This window comes from Mirounga leonina, unplaced genomic scaffold (assembly GCF_011800145.1).
Source record: "Mirounga leonina isolate KUSES-001 unplaced genomic scaffold, KU_Mleo_1.0 Mir_170, whole genome shotgun sequence".
Lineage (NCBI taxonomy): Eukaryota > Metazoa > Chordata > Mammalia > Carnivora > Phocidae > Mirounga > Mirounga leonina.
The window spans coordinates 3,682,020-3,700,717 of NW_023270433.1; the positions used below are offsets into that span (position 1 = coordinate 3,682,020).

At 48.8% G+C, this 18,698-nt stretch overlaps 1 protein-coding gene across 6 annotated transcripts in view; it reads left to right on the plus strand.

Annotated features, from left to right (window-relative positions):
- TSC1 (TSC complex subunit 1) overlaps positions 1 to 18,698 on the plus strand; it is a 50,781-nt gene that overhangs the window by 24,973 nt on the left and 7,110 nt on the right. For 4 of the 6 annotated variants that reach the window (XM_035015527.1, XM_035015528.1, XM_035015529.1 and 1 more), the window contains 12 exons: positions 6,480 to 6,655; positions 7,566 to 7,681; positions 7,990 to 8,101; positions 8,406 to 8,527; positions 10,355 to 10,424; positions 10,894 to 10,998; positions 11,258 to 11,816; positions 12,815 to 12,858; positions 13,471 to 13,637; positions 14,485 to 14,667; positions 15,535 to 15,645; positions 16,395 to 16,517. In XM_035015527.1, coding sequence (XP_034871418.1) covers positions 6,480 to 6,655; positions 7,566 to 7,681; positions 7,990 to 8,101; positions 8,406 to 8,527; positions 10,355 to 10,424; positions 10,894 to 10,998; positions 11,258 to 11,816; positions 12,815 to 12,858; positions 13,471 to 13,637; positions 14,485 to 14,667; positions 15,535 to 15,645; positions 16,395 to 16,517 — 1,888 coding nt within the window. The remainder of the gene's footprint in view (positions 1 to 6,479; positions 6,656 to 7,565; positions 7,682 to 7,989; positions 8,102 to 8,405; positions 8,528 to 10,354; positions 10,425 to 10,893; positions 10,999 to 11,257; positions 11,817 to 12,814; positions 12,859 to 13,470; positions 13,638 to 14,484; positions 14,668 to 15,534; positions 15,646 to 16,394; positions 16,518 to 18,698) is intronic. The other 2 variants (XM_035015531.1, XM_035015530.1) reach the window with 2 other exon arrangements.

Consider the following 18,698-nt stretch of genomic DNA (forward strand, 5'->3'; position numbering starts at 1 on the left):
TCGCTCTGTCATGCAGAGCCTCAGTTGGCTCAAAACACCTTCGTGTGAGAGAGATGGTATGTGGAGAGGTATACGAATTATGCCTGTAAAGCGTAATAACATCACACGAGTACCTGGGCACACAGCCGCCGTCCACCTTCTCAGCTGGAACGTTGCTACACATCTTTCTCCCTGTTCCTGTCCCACTTCAGAGAAACTCCCGTTCTTGCTTTTATGTTAATCGTTCTTTCTTTTTTGTAGAGTTTTACCACGTGTATTGTTGTGCTTTGGAAAGCTAACTGGGAAGCCAAGCCAGGCTAAGGAAAGGGCAGTCCTATCACTATTAGATGAAGGTCCTCAGGAGGCGAGGGGAAGAGCCCAGTGTTGCCGTCTTCGTCCGGCTTCCCTTCATTGAGAGTTTACAGGAGCCCCAGGGGTGGGGGGATGTCAGTGGGCAAGGTCATTCACGAGTAAGACCTGAGACACAGAATGCTCACCCTAGTCAGAGCATCTCACAGGGCCTGTAGCGAGACTGGCTTCTGGATGTGCTGCCGAAATGTGGCAGAGGACAAAGACTGCTCGTTTGCTGCTTCTCAGCTCATGGTGGCCCACTTCTAGGAGCAGGTCAGAGCAGCGTCCATCTGTGGGGCTGATCCAGGCAGAGAAGGGAGAGTGGGGCCTTCATCAGTGCTTACTCAGGACAGACTAAGTACAGACAACCTATCTGGGCTGGGGTCACCTGCACACTGCATCCCTCCGTTAAGAAGATAGTGCGGTGGCAGCGGGGACGAGGGTGACAGCCTGCCACATGCCTGTCTCTTGGCCTGCCTGTCGGATCCGTGCCTCGTGCATGGCGGTCCTCTGCGTCTCTCCTGTGCAGGACCTCCATTCCCTGTGTCTCCTGTCTCTTTTCTGGGTTTGCTCTTGTTTTTGTGGAGTGTTCCCTCTAGTAGCTCTCAGAAAGGAAGTACCCTCTAGTGGCTGGGTACAGACTTCTGGTCCACCTCAATTCTGCAGCCTGAAGACATTGTGCCATCGCATCTTGCTGCCAGTGTTGCTGTTGAAATCCAAAGCTCTTCTCATATCTCATATCTGTGTTTGCCCTGTTTTCCTCTGCGGGAGCCCGTAGAGCCCTCTCTTCGTTCTCCTCATACTCCGACATTGCCTAGTCAGAATCTGTTCTCCTTTAATCTGGAAACTCTTATCTTCAAAGACTCTAGGAAATTTTCTTTATCTCGTGTTTGATTTCCTTCCTTCCATTGTGTCTGTGTGTCTTTCTGGAACTGCTGGTATGTAGATTGGGGCCTCCTAGAGTGTCCTCTGCTTTTCTTTGCTCTCCTGTTTTTTCTCTCTACTCTTTTGTTTTTTTCTGAAGGTCTCCTCATCTTTAGTTTTTAATCCTGTTGTAAGTTTCCCTCCTAGTGCCATGTTCTTAGCATCTAAGAGTTTTTTATAAGTCTCTGAATGCTCCTCTTCATAGTAGCTTGTTTGGGGTTTCAAGGGTGCAACCTCTCACATCCTCGAGAATGCTGAGAGCCGTTTGTTCCCCATGTAATCCGTGGACTGCTGTTCTTTTGAAGTCTTCGAGGCTTTCTGCAAAGATCTGATAATCTGCTTGTGTCTGGGTAGGGAGACCAAAAGTTCTCTTCACAGGGGTGGGACTTGTCACCTCTGAGCTTCCCGTGTGTGTGTGTGTGTGTGTGTGGCGTGCACATGGGTCTGAGCGTCTGTTGGAGATCCTGATGTCAGTATCGTGTTCCTCCTGAGCTGGTCAAGTTTTTGTAGAGAAGGGTCTTCTAATCGCTAGTCTGGGGAGGGTCTGGCTGCTGCTGGAGGGAAGAGGCTAGTGGTGAGAGAGGTTAGTGGTCTTGGCATTCAAAATGTACATGCTCACTTAAATCCCTTGTTTGAATGGTACTCATGTCCTCAACTATTTCTGGAGTAGCTCAGTCCCAAAAATCTGTTTTACTCTTTCCAGAGAATAGCCCAGATTTCTGCTGCCTGGGAGCCTAGAGTTGGGGAGGAGACCTTGGGACTCCGACCCTCAGATAGTTTTCACCCTGTCTTCCCCATGCTAGCTGTCCTCATCTACCTGTCGCTCATCTCCAATTCCAGAAGTACTTGAGGTGTAAAAATTCTTCAGCTTTTTAAGGATTCTACAGTATAAGTCAGGTTGACTTTTAGCTTTGAAACAGTGGGAGCTTAGGATTCTGCTTTCTTGGACTTGCTAGTAGGTTGCCTCTGGCCTGGCTGCTTTCTAGTTTCAGGAGCCTGTAGTGCTGATCTGTCTTCCCCCATTCTTCTCCTTCTCATAGGTTTATATTTAAAAACAAACGAATCCATACTGTAGATTTGGTGGGTTTGGGAAGTTATACAATTGGATGCATATGTTCAGTGTGAGACTAACTTGGAAGTCTCCCAGGCCAGCTTAGAGAGCCTCGCTTCCCATGGGTAGGCAGGGGTCATCTGGCTTTTGAAGAAAGCTCTAACACAAAAGACAAGAGACCCAACATAGGGGCACCTGGGTGGCTCAGTCAGTTAAGTGTCTGCCTTCGCCTCAGATCATGATCCCAGGGTCCTGGGATCGAGCCCCACGTTGGGCTCCCTGTCAGCGGAGAGTCTGCTTCTCCCTCTGTCCCCCGCCCCACTTGTGTGCTTGCTCTCTCTCCCTCAAATAAATAAATAAAAGCTTTTTAAAAAAAAAGGGGGGGGCGCCTGGGTGGCTCAGTCGTTAAGCGTCTGCCTTCGGCTCAGGTCATGATCCCAGGGTCCTGGGATCGAGCCCCGCATCGGGCTGCCTGCTCGGCGGGAAGCCTGCTTCTCCCTCTCCCATTCCCCCTGCTTGTGTTCCCTCTCTCACTGTGTCTTTCTCTCTGTCAAATAAATAAATAAAAATCCTTAAAAAAAAAAAAAAAGACCAACATAAAGAGAAAATGGAGTTAGAAAGAAACTGATAATACAGAGAGAGGAGGAAAGCGTATGTAGTAGCCACTGAGATGGGGCATTTGAGCACATGTAGAGGTCACAGTGCCATGGGGGGAACATTCAGAGACAAAGAACCCTTGAAAATGAAAAGTGAGAGCTGAAGTCAAGACTTCAGCAAAAGAACTGGAAGATAAAGTTAAGACTATCTCAGAAAGCAGGATCAAAAGATAGAGATGAGTATTCTGAGCAGAGAGATAAGAAACTTAAAATACAGGAAGTCCAACATCCAAGAAAAAAGAGCTTTAGAAAGAGGGGAGAAAACTTTCTTGGGGGAAGAAATTATAAAAGACATAATAGAAGAAAATCTCCAATATAAGCGTGAAAAATACAAAGAAATATAATAATGGGAGGATCGAAGGACACGTGTTTCCAGATTGAAGGGTCTCACCTGGCGCCCAGCTTCTGTCAGTGAGAGAATGCTACCGAGTCTCAGTGTGGTGAATCTCAAACACCAGGGATAAACCTTTCAGAGAGAGAAGACCAAAATGCTTAGTAAGGATCAAGTCAGAAAGGTATTAGCTTCTGAAACTAATTGAGACAGAAAGGTCTTCAACATAGAATTCTAGACCCAGCCAAACTGCCTGTCAAGTGTGACAGTTTTAAATATGTAAGGACTCACATTTACCTCCCATGGACCCCTGCTCAGCTAACTACTGGGGCATGTGTTCCATCAAAATGAGAGTAGAATCTGGTGAGACAGAGTCCAGGAAACAGGGGGATCTGACTTAGGATCATGGTCATGGGAAGTCTTCAGGTAACACTGCACAGCAGGGCGCCTGGGTGGCTCAGTTGGTTAAGCGACTGCCTTCGGCTCAGGTCATGATCCTGGAGTCCCTGGATCGAGTCCTGCGTCGGGCTCCCTGCTCAGCAGGGAGTCTGCTCCTCCCTCTGACCCTCCCCCCTCTCATATGCTCTCTGTCTCTCTCATTCTCTCTGTCTCAAATAAATAAATAAAATCTTAAAAAAAAAACAAAACAAAACAACACTGCACAGCAGCCCTCAGAACAAACCAGTCTGGCCAGAAGTGGGAGAGAGAAGGGAGCTAGTGGGGGGGGGGGGGGCGATAATTCCAGTAGCTTATTTGCATATCGTTATGTAAAAATTATACCAGGCATTGTTTCAGAGCTGTTAGGGTAAGTTTAGGAAGAATTAGAAACACAGAGGACTGAGGAAAAGAAACGAAAGTCCAAACTCCACGACAAACTAAATCTAACAGAAAAGGAAATCTTGTAGTATACTCTCTGGCTCAGTTATGCATAGTATTTACATACTCCTAATAATCATTGAAAACTGATTCTGAAGAAAATGAAACTATGATACACGTCTGTCGAGAGCATCAGGGAGGAGGGAGAAGGATATACGGAAGTGGCCTGCATCCTCACCGACTGTAATAGAAGTCAGTAGATGATGGGTACAATCTGTGTATCTGGAAATTCAGAGCGTAGAGAGTATTCTTTAAAAATATGCAGGCAGGGTACCAGTTCAGCCAATAGATCGGAAGCAGCTGCCAAAGTGGTTGAGGGGAATGGCATGGGAGGGACCTTTTAATTGACTTTTTAAACTACCATATTTCATTAAATGCAAGATGCCATGGAGTACTTCTATTTTATGTTCGTCTGAGAAAAAAAAATACCACAAAAACTAACACACACCTGATTAGATATGACTTCCCAGTTTCAGAGACATTAAATGGGAAAAGTCCTTTTAAGAATCAAATGAATAGCGTAAAAATGCATATAAGTCAGAAATTTAATGTATTTCTACTGTATTGTGAGTTTCACTTTATTCTCTAAAAGCAATGCTCCTGTGTGTACATAAGCATCCTGAGCCTTGCTCTCACTTTATCCCTTGCCAGTCGTGCCGAGAATAGTTGGGGAGGCTACCGCCCTTAACACACAGGTACCCCGGGCAGTGAGCACCCACGCAGACCGGAGGTGCGGTGCTGATGTCGAAAGGCTTTTTCCCTTAGGAATGCTGCCCATGCTCTGAGGACTCTCTTGTTCTCTATTTGATATCACATTTTCAGTATCTCAGATTGAATGATGAGTTTTTTTTGTTTTTTTTGTTTTTTTTAAAGATTTTATTTATTTGTTTGAGAGAGAGAAGGAGAGACAGAGAGCATGAGAGGGAGGAAGGTCAGAGGGAGAAGCAGGCTCCCCGCCGAGCAGGGAGCCCGATGCAGGACTCGATCCCGGGACTCCAGGATCATGACCTGAGCCGAAGGCAGTCGCCTAACCAACTGAGCCACCCAGGCGCCCCTGAATGATGAGTTTTCTAGAACAGTTGTGTAGGAGTAGATGTTTTGTTGGGGTAAACCCATGGCTTGCCCTTAGTGCCGGGCTGTTTTTCTATGAAATTTGGAACACGAAGATGAGAGTCTTGCTGGATTCCTACTTACTTAGAAACCTGGATAGCGAAATTATGTTGTCTAAAAGTTTATACTTGAGCAGGTGCACACTGTATTAATTACTAGGGCTTTGTAGAACATTTGGCAAATACTAGAAAGGAAAAGAACATCACCCATAACTTCAGTTCTTTTAATTTGAACCCTCAGTGTCATCGTCTCTCTCTCTGGGCATATCTGTGAGTAGTTTCGAATCCTTTATTCATTGAAGCTCATACCCTGACCATCTTAACATCACTGAATCTTTGAAAACATTTTTAAAATCAGCTTAGGAAGGTACAGTTGACATACAATAAGATTCATCAGTTTTGTTGAGTTTTGACAAAAGTCACACTCATGATAAAGAATGTATCATTGCCCACAAGGTTCCTGTCTATCCTTTGTGGTCAGTCTCCTTCCTGACACTTGGCAACCAGTGACCTGCTGAGAGCATGCTTTTTCATGATGGTGTAACAATTTTTCTTCTATAGAATATATCCCTTTGGTGTGACTTTGGGTTATTTCTTTTTTCTGTGACAAGCTGTGCTGAGCATTGTTGTCTGTCTTGACAAGTATGTCGATTTCCACAGGCTAAATCTTAGAAGTGGAACTGTGGATCATATGACAGGAATCCTTGGCTGATTTAAAAAATGTCCTCGTGGGCTTTCTCTAGGTTTGAGTCTTTCTGTGCCGTATTTCCGGTCTGGAGATGGATCAGAAGCCCCTAGGCTCTGATAGGAGACTGTAAATCCACCTCAGCTACCCGGCATTTTCCAGGTCTCCCTGTTCTTTGATTACCTTTGTTCTGAGGGAGAAGTCCCCCTGGTGACTGCTTGGTGTAGTTTGTGCTCTTTTGAGGCTATGCCCAGTCGTTTGTTGATGACGTTTTTGTTTCAGGTTAGTTTCTGATAACCTGATGTGACCATTTTAGATAGGGAAGGTAGAGGTTTCTAAAATGAATGGCTGGTTCTTAATATACCCGTACTGTTTAATACTTGGGCTGGCGGGGTTCTGCCTTGTCCTTCGCTAATCCTAGTTCCATGCCTGGCCTTGCGTTCGCATTCTTAAGGGTTTGGTTGTTTGAGTAAATGGATTCCAACTTGCCTTTCTTAATTATCGTTGCCTCTTCCAGGTGGAAGAGATTAGAAACACATGATGTTGTAATAGAGTGTGCCAAAATCTCTCTGGACCCCGCAGAAGCCTCGTACGAAGACGGCGACTCCGTGTCCCCGCAGGTGTCCGCGCGCTTTCCGCATCGTGCGGCCGATGTGGCCGCCAGCCCTTATGTCGACACGCAGAATAGCTGTGGTAAGAGTGACCTCAGCACTTACCTGCTTCCCAGCTTCGTCTCTGGAAAGCATGGCTCATTTATGTCATCTTTATTTTCTTTTCCTGGGATAAGACTCACTGTTGCTCCTAGGAACTGTTTGCCAAATGTTGGAAATTAGAATTTGCCTCCAGTTTCTCCTGATTAACTCCTCTTTCAAGTTTAATTCAGAGCCCTGCATCTTTGGTCTCCTACCTGACAGTATGCCAGCGGACTTGGGGGTGGGTTTTTAACACAGAAAAAGGAATATGGACTTGAGGATTTGACTTCCCAGCAGCACCCCATCAGAGAGTCTTTCTGTGTTTCAGGTGCTTGCACCGGGGCCCCTGGCCTTAGCACTCACTGACACAGTTTGAGTCTTGACAATTTAGAATTGGTTTCTAGAAAAGGCGGGCTTATCTGTAGATAGTACCCGTTAAAGGTGTCATCCAGGTGGTGCTTTTTCAAGTTATTCTGAAGCTTAACTTGACATCAAACCTTACTGAACTTGGGGAGCCCGGGTGGCTCAGTCAGTTGAGTGTCTGACTTGATTTTGGCTCAGGTCGTGATCTCACGGTCCTGGGATTGAGCCATGAGTTGGGTTCCACATTCAGCGGGGAGTCTGCTTGAGATGCTTTCCCTCTTCCTCTCCCTCCCCCTGCCCCTCCCCCCCAAAATAAATAAATAAAATCTTAAAAACAAAACAAAAAACCAACCTTACTGAACTATTTCCAAAGAGCATTTAAAGAGCCATTCAAATGTTACTGTGTCCCTGGGATGTCAAGGGTTCCCTGACATCGATAATTCGATAATATGAACATTATCGAATGGTTTAGAGGGCCACAATTTTTTTTTTCCAGAATAATCTAAAATCACACACTAATCTCACGTGCTCTTTCCCTTTCATTTTAGGGAGTGCTACCTCGACCCCTTACTCCAGCTCTTGGCTGATGTTGTTAAACATGCCCGGGCAGCCACCTCAGACTCTGAGTCCCCCATCGACACGGCTGTTGACTGAGCCGCCGCAAGTATGGTGTTAAAGAGCGTGCCTGCTTACTTCTCTGCTTGCTGGTGAAGCTGTTTGGGTTGGGATTTAGCATACGGTTGGGAAAATTTTACACTGCTCATTTTAGGAGTTATTTTTAAGGATACATGGTATTAGGAAAGTTAGTTACTATTGCCACTTGGGTTTCTCTTGGAGTCTAGATTTACAAAATGCATCTTGATTCATAATAAAGTTTTAATGTGATACCTTTTTCCATTTGGCCATGAATATAAGCCTTGGGATGATTTGATGTTCATTTCTTACTGCTGACATGCCTTATGAACTTCCCAGGCTACTCTTTGGAGCCCATCTATGGCTTGTGGTATGACCACTCCTCCAACCTCTCCTGGAAATGTCCCACCTGATCTGTCACACCCTTACAGTAAAGTCTTTGGTACAACTGGTATGTATGTCTGAGGTGGGATTCGGTTGGTTGGTCTGGGCCCAATGTGTATGATAAGGAACTGTCTCTTAGATCCAACAGTGAGTTTGGGGCTGCTTATAGTAGTGTTTTCGACACTTCATGCAAAACGCTGGGGTTTTTAGAACCTAGAAAGTGAACCACCCCCCCCCCCCCCCAAAAAAATGGCTCAAGCTCTCTAGAAAGTTCACTCTAGCAGCTTTCTTCATTGTCCCACGCAGGCTGAAAAAATTCAGAGTTTTTTAATAGGCTTGGTGATGGTGTATATGTTGTCCTTGCCTGTGAGCAGGTGGAAAAGGAACTCCTCTGGGAACCCCAGCAACATCTCCTCCTCCCGCCCCGCTCTGCCACTCGGACGACTACGTGCACATTGCCCTCCGGCAGGCCACAGCCACACCCCCCAAGAAGGTATGTACAGGCGTGTCCGCGCTCCCTGTGCCCCAGCACAGTGACCCGCGTGTGGCCTCACTTTGGGAAGGAAGCTTGTTATGTCAGATGGAATTTGGATCTGAGATGTGATGGGTTTGGAGCAGGGCAACTGATAATAGATAGACTAGCCAGCAGCTCTCAGAGTGTTATCTGCTTACCCCTGGGGCTCAAGCCTTTTTGGGGACCCAGGAACTCGACCGCTTTCGTAGTAATACTAACCTGCTCTTTCCCCTCTTGACCTGGCGTTTGCACTTGTGGTGCAGAGCAATGTGGGGGAGAAGGGGTGGCCCCCAGCGCAAATCAGGGCTGGCACCAAATTGCCCGGTGCACATCGCCTTCTTCCTTGACGTGTGTCTTCAGTTTAAAAGAACGAAAGATAAAAAGCCCAAAACTCCGGTACCTTAAGAGTGTTCCGTGGAAAGCAGTAAAAATGATTCATTTTATTCTATCGCAACCCTTGAGAACATACATGCTTAATATTCTTTGAGCTGAAATAGGGGATCCATCACAAACCTTTGTGCCGCAACTTGAGTTGATTGCTAGACCAGCTGCATTTTTCGGGGGAGTGCCAGTTTGATGTGAAGGAACAACTGACTGACAAATGATGCTTATTTAGACCTGGGTATGGGGCAGGCTACTGCTTACATGACCAGCTGTCACTTCAAAACAAACAACGGACAGTCTTTGCTGCTGGTGGTAAAATTCAGGTTTCAGGTGAAATTAGAATATGAAAAACCAATATCTTCGTCACTGTGAGCTTGATAGTGTCCCCGAGACTTTATGAAGAGGTTGAAAAGTCCTGGGGGGCTTGGTGAATAATCGAGTTTTTGATGTCATGTGGTGAATATTTCCACACTGGGAAGCCCTGCCCAACATGGCGAGCCAGGATCTTCTAAATGTCCAGTGTGTGATGTCCCAGAGCCGCCGTAGGTAAAAGGTGCATTCAGAGCACAGGGTACACAAGCGGCCTTGAACACAGCATGAAAGGTGAAATGTCCTGGTTTCAGATTCCACATTGTAACCTCTAAGAAATGACACCTTGTCAAGTTATCAAAGATTAAGTCTTTTTTAAACTACTTGACACTGGGGCTCAGAAGTTCCTTCATATACTTTAGCCAAAATAACATATTGCAACCGACTGAGTGCAGAAGCAGAGCCGAGCATCCAGCGTTCTTCCATTAAGCCAGACACGGAAGAGCTTGCACACATGTAGACCAATTCCACTCTTCTCACTAAATTTGTTTCGTTTCATTTTGTTTTTAAAGATTTTATTTATTTATTTGAGAGAGAGAATGAGATAGAGCATGAGAGCGGGGAGGGTCAGAGGGAGAAGCAGACTCCCCGCCGAGCAGGGAGCCCGATGCGGGACTTGATCCCAGGACTCCAGGATCATGACCTGAGCCGAAGGCAGTCGCTTAACCAACTGAGCCACCCAGGCGCCCCACTAAATTTGTTTTTATTGTCTTGGGAACTGTAGTTATTTTTCATAAGAATGTATATCATTTATGTTTACGTATAATGGTTTTGTTATTTTTAAGTAAATTGGTAAATATTTTTAAAATGTTTGTTTTGATTTCTAACGTGGTAACTATCAGTAGTTAGAACCACATAAATAAAAGCTCATGGGACTCCTGGTTTTTAAGACTATGAAGGCACCCTGAGACCAAACAGTTTGAGAACCACTGAGCTAAACTTTAAACTCCTTTATAATGTGTTAAAGTTTTAGATTTTTAGGATAGGTCTCTTTTACAAGAGAACACGTACACAATTTTCTGCTTTGTGACGTAAATGGTACTATCTTTTCAGGAAGAGAAAACAGATTCAGCAAAGCCCTGTCTACACAGACAGCCCCATCTCCCGAACGACAGAGGATTAGGTAAAGTCTCTGGGTAACCCTAGCTACCTTGCTTGTCTCCTCTTGGGTTATGTGTGCAAACAAGAAAATTCAGGACCACCACAAAACGATGAAGCCCAGATATAATGAGGCGTAATTAATTCTAAAAACCAACCTAATAATATCAAAAAAAGCTTTTAAGCTATTGCAGTGAAGTACCTGTTACCTGTGCTTTGAGCCGGTCAGACTGTGGTGTTTATCTGATCTCTGAGATGTTAAGAATGGAGGATTTTATTTTTTGTGGGATTATGTTTTTTGGTCCCTTTGCTTAGACTCCTTGTGGTAGCCTCGCTTTCTGGGGTTGCTCCAGGGGAGAGCCGTTTCTAGCCTCCTCCCTTCACTCGGCAGGAAGAATCGTTATGGATGCCATCTACCGCAGGGCGAGCGGTTTCACAGTTGTGGGGGTTACCCGTGTAGTTCTTTGACTTGAATTGTCTTTGTTTCTCTTTAGAAGAGCTACCTGGCAGCAAAGGTTCTGTCACTCTAAGTGACCTTCCAGGGTTTTTAGGGGACCTGGCCTCCGAAGAGGATAGCGTTGAGAAAGCTAAAGAAGAAGGTAGTGTGTGGGATTCTGGGCTTGTACGAGATTGCTACGAGATGGAAAAGCTCTCATTGTGTCCTAAAACCGGAATTTAGGGTCAACACTCCCAGGCTTGCTTGGTTTTTCTCCTCTTGGGGGAAGGAGGTGGGAGTTTTATTCTGGGTCCTGTGCAGGGAAAGGGGGTGGCCCTGGGCAGCACACAGCCCTGCACGGCCTGGCCTTACCCAGATGGCCTGTTTACAGTGGTGTCTCTTGTCTCCCTCCCTCCTCTCAGCGGCGATATCTAAAGAACTCTCCGAGATCACGACGGCCGACACCGAGCCCCTGGTTCCTCGAGGAGGCTTTGACTCTCCCTTCTACCGGGACAGTCTCCCGGGCTGTCCTCGCAAGAACCATTCGGCCACCTCTGGTGCTCAGGGTGCCAGTGTGAACCCTGAGCCTTTAAACTCCTCCCTGGACAAGCTTGGGCCTGACACACCAAAGCAAGCCTTTACTCCCATAGACCCGCCCTGTGGAGGCGCCGACGAAAGCCCTGCTGGGAACAGGGAGCGCCAGACTTCGCTGGAGACCAACATCCTCACTCCCAGCCCTTGTAAAATTCCACCTCAGAGGGGAGTGGGGTATGGAAGTGGGCAGCCTCCCCCTTACGATCATCTTTTTGAGGTGGCATTGCCAAAGACCGCCCATCATTTTGTCAGCAAGAAGACCAAGGAACTGTTAAAGAAAGCAAAAGGAAATGCAGAAGAAGACTATCCGCCCTCGACCTCCCCCGCGGAAGTCCTGGATAGACTGATCCAGCAGGGAGCGGATGCACACAGCAAGGAGCTGAACAAGTAAGGCCCTGCCACGCGTCTCTTCCCTCGGCATTCCCTCAGTGTGAAGTCCGGCAAGTGCAGGGGACTCGTTCTCCACTCAAGGGGGCGGCTGGCTTCCCTCTGTCCTTCCAGTCGTTACCTTTGCACGCATGCGGGGCTGTGCCATGTCTGCGCTGGGCCGCCAGTCCCCGGCGCTGTCCTGCCAGGGCACTCGGGCGCGCTCACCTGTGCCCCGAGAACGTGAGGGTGAGGCTCTGGTACTCAGGGGACCTAGGCGTCTCTGTCCCGGTGTGTCCTTCTCTAGCTACAGGTTTGTTTTTTCTGTTTAGGTAACGTGGCTTATCAGATGGAAAGTAAAGTCAGCGGCGTTTCAGGGCAATCTGGGGGGCCTGCCCACCCTCCACGCCTGCACTTGCACGCAGGCTTGCCTCTGAGAGGCCTGTCTGAGCTGCTGTTCCAGCCCTTCTTCTCCTGCCCTTTTCACCGGTTCTCTAGGAGGGGGGCGAGGGGATCACCAGTTCCTGAGTTTGAATCCTCGGCTCTTGCTCAACAAGGCCTTGGTTTTAATTTTTCTTCAACGTAATAACCTCAGGTGGAATTTGACAGAGATTACTCTCTTTGAATGAGATTTGGTGTAACAGGCTCAGGTATATTACCTACTTCTTCCTTAAGCTTAGCTACGCCCCCATGTATTTTGGTGCAGAGGGTTGAGAATAGCTGGCAGTCTGTTGATCACTCCGTCGCCTTGGTGAGCCGAGCAAAGATCGGCCCCGGCGCGAGCTCTGAGGAAGGGCATCCACCCCCTGAAGACTTGGTCATGCTCGGAGGGGGCGCCGGCCCTCCGTCCCATGCGCGTCGCCTCCTCTAACTCCCCGTGGACCTGGGGATTGAAACTTTCTTACGCCGTTGCTGCTTTTGACTGCAAGGAAGTGATCTGGCCTTGAGGCAACGCACAGTCCAGGGAAGGTTGTGCAGGCAAGCTTGGTAACTTTGTTCCCCCAAACCTTTCTTCCTAGGTTGTCTTTACCCAGCAAGTCTGTCGACTGGACCCACTTTGGAGGTAAAGTTGTTACTTGTGCTCCAGACCAGCCCGTGTGGATTCTGCGTGCTTGTCACCTTTTCTGTCCTCGAAGGAGGCGTGCCCTGTAGGAACAGGTCCCCCCTTTGCTGCTGCTCTAGCCAGAGTCTGCTTGGCCCCTAATATCTCAAATGTTGCAAAGCCAGGATTTTCTACTTTTGAAAAGTGACGTATAGCAGGTGCCCGAGGCTGAAAATGCAGAAAGCACTGACCTCGTGCCAGGCTTTCCTAGAAAAGACCCCACGAGGTCAGTGGCTGGGGCTGTGCCTGGGGGAGGACACAGCATGGGAGGGAAGAGAGGCGCTGTAACTAACTGTGCATATGGTTTGGGTCTGTGGGAAAAGTCCGTGAAGCTCTCGGGAGTCCTCCTATGTTCTAGCCTTTTGTGTTCCTTTAAAGGGGAGCTAGGTAGTCAGTCCTCTTTCCCCTCTCCTGATGCATGACCGTTGCTGAGACCCAGGTGACCATTTGCAAAAGGAGCGGTGGCTTGTTTCTGAGAGAATTGTGTTTCTTAGGCTGGCTAACCGTGGGAGGGTCTTGACGGAACCATCTGTAAAAGGCATCTCTGCCACCCTCCCTCTGCTTTAAAATCAGGCTCTCCTCCCTCAGATGAGATCCGCACCCTCCGTAACCAGTTGCTTTTACTGCACAACCAGTTACTCTATGAGCGTTTTAAGAGGCAGCAGCATGCTCTCCGGAACAGGCGGCTCCTCCGCAAGGTGATCCGGGCGGCGGCGCTGGAGGAACACAACGCTGCTATGGTGAGCGTCACGGGGGCTGCAGGAGGCTGCGTTTCGGTGTTTGTTGTTTGGTGTCAGCATGATTGTTGGTAAAGAGCGGCCACTGAGCCGGGGCCCAGGTTTTCAGTCCTAGCTCTGCTCCCCGCTGCGGCTCGGGGTGGTCACTTGGTCTCTGCGGGTGACGGGACTGGCCGGGTCTCCGAATGGCCTTGCCGCCCTTGGAAACTGTGGGACAAGTGATTTTTGTGTGTGTTTGTAATTGCCCATGATGATCAGAGTCAGAGGCATTATTTTGTTTCTCCAAATACGAAACCAGCTCTCCTAAAGCTATTTTATGGCAAAAATCTTGTAGCACCGTGGAGAAGCCAGTCAGACCTGGAGGCTGAACCTTGGCTTTGCCGCTTCTCACCTTACAAAAGTGACTTAGCCTCTTGCAGCCTGTTACCCACTCTGTAAAACAGGACTAGTGTAATAGCAGCACCCGCTTTCTAACCATGGTGCCCAAAGAAGTCGCGGGACCACTTGCTCAGCGCCTGGGTAGGCAGCCAGTAAATGTTCCTCATTTTTAGTGACCTGGATGCGTACCGTTTAATATTAGAGGTCTTACGCCAGCGCTGGTGGTTGGGACTTGGGAAGGTGTTGGGAGTAATTGGCGCCTGAGGAGAGTTCTAGCAGCTTACGACCCACGTGCTGCTGTGAAATTGGTAACCCTTGCCCGCCAGTCAGGCTGGACAGTCGTGAGCTGACGGATGCGGCACCTGTGGTTACGGCTTCAGGGCGGCGTGTGGCTGTCGGCCTGGGTGACACTGGAGCCTCGCCGCCCGCCTTGGAAGGCAGCTAAAATGATCACGTCTTTGGTCTCCGCTAGAAAGACCAGTTGAAGTTACAAGAGAAGGACATCCAGATCTGGAAGGTTAGCGTGCAGAAGGAGCAGGCCCGGTGCAGCCAGCTGCAAGAGCAGCGAGACACGATGGTGACCCAGCTCCACAGCCAGATCCGACAGCTGCAGCACGACCGGGAGGAGTTCTACAACCAGAGCCAGGAGCTGCAGGTGCGGGCGGTGGCGCCAGGCCCAGGCAGCCGGGAGAGGGCACGAAAGCGCCTCGCTCGGCCCGACGGACACGAAGGGCTTTTCTCTCTGACGCGGCGGCACATAGACGCATTTAGGGCAGAGGTTCCCCAGCTCTCTCGGGTTGTGTGTGGCTCCCATGGCGTTTCGGTCACTGCCCTGGTGGGGAAGAAAACACCTGATGGTTGTGCTCATTCAGCAGATCTAAACACTTAGTATACACACGACGACTCAGCAGCTGCTTGAAAACAATACACCTAAATTCAAGTTTTTTTTAGATTTTGTTTTTAAACGACCACAATAAATTACCAGTGCCGTGTGTGTCCCTGTTGGGCACCACATAGAGGCTCAGACCTTGGAGTCACATTGGACACTGACACCCTCTTTTGCCGTTTCACACTGGTATTCACATGGTGATTTGTATCCCAGCAAACACCCGAACCCTGCTTTGCAGAACGACATCATCCACACGCACGAGCACGTCCGCTACTCACTCTAAACTGTCTCCAGTTCGCAGTTCACATGACGACCGACAGGTGTCACTGTGTTTCCCTCAAAAACTTAACATCTCCCCGTGGCACCCCTGTGAGTTGGCTGTGTGGCCCCAGGGCTCTTCGGTGCACAGTTTTGGGACAGCCCATCTAGGATCTTCTTGTTCTTTTGCTAAACAAATCAGGAACTCAGAAATCAGTCGTAACTTAATTTTTAAAACTAAGAAGCTAAATCCCAGTGGCCCGAGAATATAGTAGAGCAACTGAGAAGCTGGGCTTCCCCACTTGTCCGTGGGCCGACGGCCTGGCGGCCTGGCGGGGGCTGCTGAGTAACTTCCCGGCGTGTCTCCTTGTGCAGACGAAGCTGGAGGACTGCAGGAACATGATCGCAGAGCTGCGTCTGGAATTGAAGAAGGCCAACAGCAAAGTGTGCCACACCGAGCTGCTGCTCAGTCAGGTGTCCCAGAAGGTAAGAAACAGGGCAGGCCGGGCCTCTTCTCACACCTCTTGCTGACGTTCTTCCATCAGACGGGGCGAGTGCGTTACCTGTGTGCCTCCAGCTGGGGTTCCCCACCCGGAGCGAGGTGGCATCCCCGCTCCACCCCCCAGGGGACAAGGGGCAATGCGTGGAGGCAGTTTTGGTGCTGCTGACATCAAGTGGGCGGGGGCCTGGGTGCTGCTACCCACTCCACGATGCACAGGACAGGTTCCTCAGTGGAGAACTACCCAGCCTGCACCCGGGTCTGTGGGTGCACCCAGGGAACTCTTTCTTAAATCCTCATTTACATAAACATGGGAAGCTTGTTCACACAAAGCTCCTGATCTAGGATCCCTCCCTTTTTAGGATTCACCGCACTCTGTACAGCTCACTTACGAACAAGTGCGTTTTCCTGGGCTTTAACCCTGGACCTTGTATCCCCGCAGTGATGCTCACACACGCCCGTCCTCTGCAGGCGTTCTGGGGGTGGCCACTTTGATGTAGCGAATCTCCGCTGCTTTCCTTTTGCACAGCACCGTTTTGAAGTGCATTTCTGTCCGTTGTCATTGCCTTTGGACGCCTTCCTCCCCACCAGTCATTGTGTTAGGGGATTTGAAACCGTGGGAGTTTATTGTCCCCTAGCACTGGAACCCGGAGTTGCTAGCGGGCCCCTGTGTACGCCCATCTGCCAGATGTGGGCTACGGGGGCCCTCACTTTGCCCGCCCTGTGTTTTGGTTAGCTCTCAAACAGTGAGTCGGTCCAGCAGCAGATGGAGTTCTTGAACCGGCAGCTCTTGGTCCTTGGAGAGGTCAACGAGTTGTATTTGGAACAACTGCAGAGCAAGCACTCAGACACCACAAAGGTATGTGGGGGCTCAGGGAGCGACACCCCGGGGCGGGGAGCCCGTAGGACGCAGGCAGCGTGCCTGGCACGCCGCATGGAATGTTGCCAGAGATGCGGCCTGGTGGATGAGCACTCTTCAGCCGTCGCGCAGGCTTGTTTCCCCTAGTTGGCTTGCTTTGAAATGAAGTCGGGGTAAGTGAAAGCACCTCATGGTAATTGGTACAGAGTAGCTGATAAAGGGTTAGTCTTCTCTTACCGGTGCCTGCTGCGAGAGAGAGACAGAGAGAGAAACAAAAAAAGGATAGGGAGCCAGTTCTGTTGAACGTAACTCTCAGGACTGTGGGTATATACTAGGATACATATTTTTTCTTCCGTTTAATGTTGAATTTAATTTCAGCAGATGGTGGTTCAGTCCTGGCAACAAGGCCAGCATGGGGATGATCTTACACTAATTAGTGTCTCACCAGTGGTGTTGAGGCAGAAGTTTTATGTCACTTTATAAATAGCCTCGGGTAATGTTAGTGAATGAGTTGGGAATGAGTTGGAATGGAATTTTAATAGTAAATGCTCAGATGCTTCCTGTCACTAACTTCTCCATCACACACAGGCTTTCTTTTTAGGATTTCTTGGGCTTGTGCTTTGTAAAGCTTTTTTGGCCAAATGTAGAAAGTAGTCTTAAAAGTAGAGAGATGTAATTTTCATAATAGAGTTACTCCTTATTTCTCAGCTCCTCTTAGCTCTCAGATTGAGACTGCCTTTAGAAGGATGTTAAATGTGGAACTTTCTAGAAACCAGCTAGCACTCATTTTGGAGGTTTAATGGGTGTGGAAAAGAATGAGGGGAAAACAGGCCGAAGAGATAGGAGAACCTCTGAAAATGCTGACTGAAACGCATTCCTCACGTCTCCTGAGAGAAGTCAGCTGGGCCGGCCTCTTCAGCTGGAACACTTGGACTCCCGGGGCCTCTTAGAGCCACCTGACCTCTCTGGGCCCTGTTTCACGGTCCCTGAATGGACGTGATGACCCTGACTTGTAGCAGTTAGGTTGCCTATGGCTGTAAGCAGGAACAACAAAGCCACTAAGCCGGCTTAACAATAAGAAGTTTTGTTATCTCACTTGACAAGAAGTCCCAAAGTAGGTGAGTTCCAGGTTGGCCAAGTCAGCGGTTTAGGGACAGCATCCAAGAGCCCAGTTCTGAGGCACCTTACTGGCTCAGTCCGTAGAGCATGCCCCTCTTTATTTAGAAATTTTTTAATATTGGGCGCCTGGGTGGCTCAGTCGGTTAAGCGACTGCCTTCGGCTCAGGTCATGATCCCGGAGTCCCAGGATCGAGTCCCATATCGGGCTCCCTGCTCAGCAGGGAGTCTGCTTCTCCCTCTGGCTCTCCCCCCTCTCATGCTCTCTCTCTCTCTCTCTCAAGTAAATCTTTAAAAAAAAGAAAGAAATTTTTTAACATTTTAAAGTTTTTTAAATTAATTAATTAATTTATTTAGGTGATCTCTATACCCCACGTGGGGCTTGAGCTCACAACCCTGAGATCAAGAGTATGGACAGGAAGGAGCATGTGACTCTTGATCTCAGGGTTGTGAGTTCGAACCCATGTGGGGCAGAGAGATTACTTAAAAAACAAAAACAAAAACAAAACACCCAGTTTTTTCCACTCTTCTCTACCACCTGACCTTTTCTGGCAACCGTGTCCTCCAGCTAGCTGTGCCGATGGTTGCAAGGTGTGTGCCGCAGGAACCGCGGTCACAGGTAGACAGACACCATGATTTCCCCTGGAAGAGGAGAGGTTCCTTCCTGCGGGTCTCTCTCAGTGAGGAAACTTTGCCAGGAACCCTCCCCCAGGCTTCCCACCCTTGCTGTTGGCCAAGATTGTATCTTGTGCCCATCCCTAGCTCAGTCATTGCCTTGAACCTTTCAGGATTTGCCCTTGGGCCTGGAGTCAGGCTTCCTCTCGTTCAGTCAAGTGGGGGAGGCAGGGTGGTATCTGAGAATCGGGTTGGGCACGGCTGGTAGGTGTTGGCTGTAGTGCCTCCGGCAGTGGTTATGAGGGTTCGTGGAGGCGCGTGGATGTTCCTAGTTCGGTAGCTGCTTTGAGTCTCCATAAAGAGCTCCTGTCATTGATGACAAAGGCCCGATTTGTTCACCTCACCTGTGCTGAAGTCTGGAGCCCTTGGGCACAGCTACAGTGGCCACAT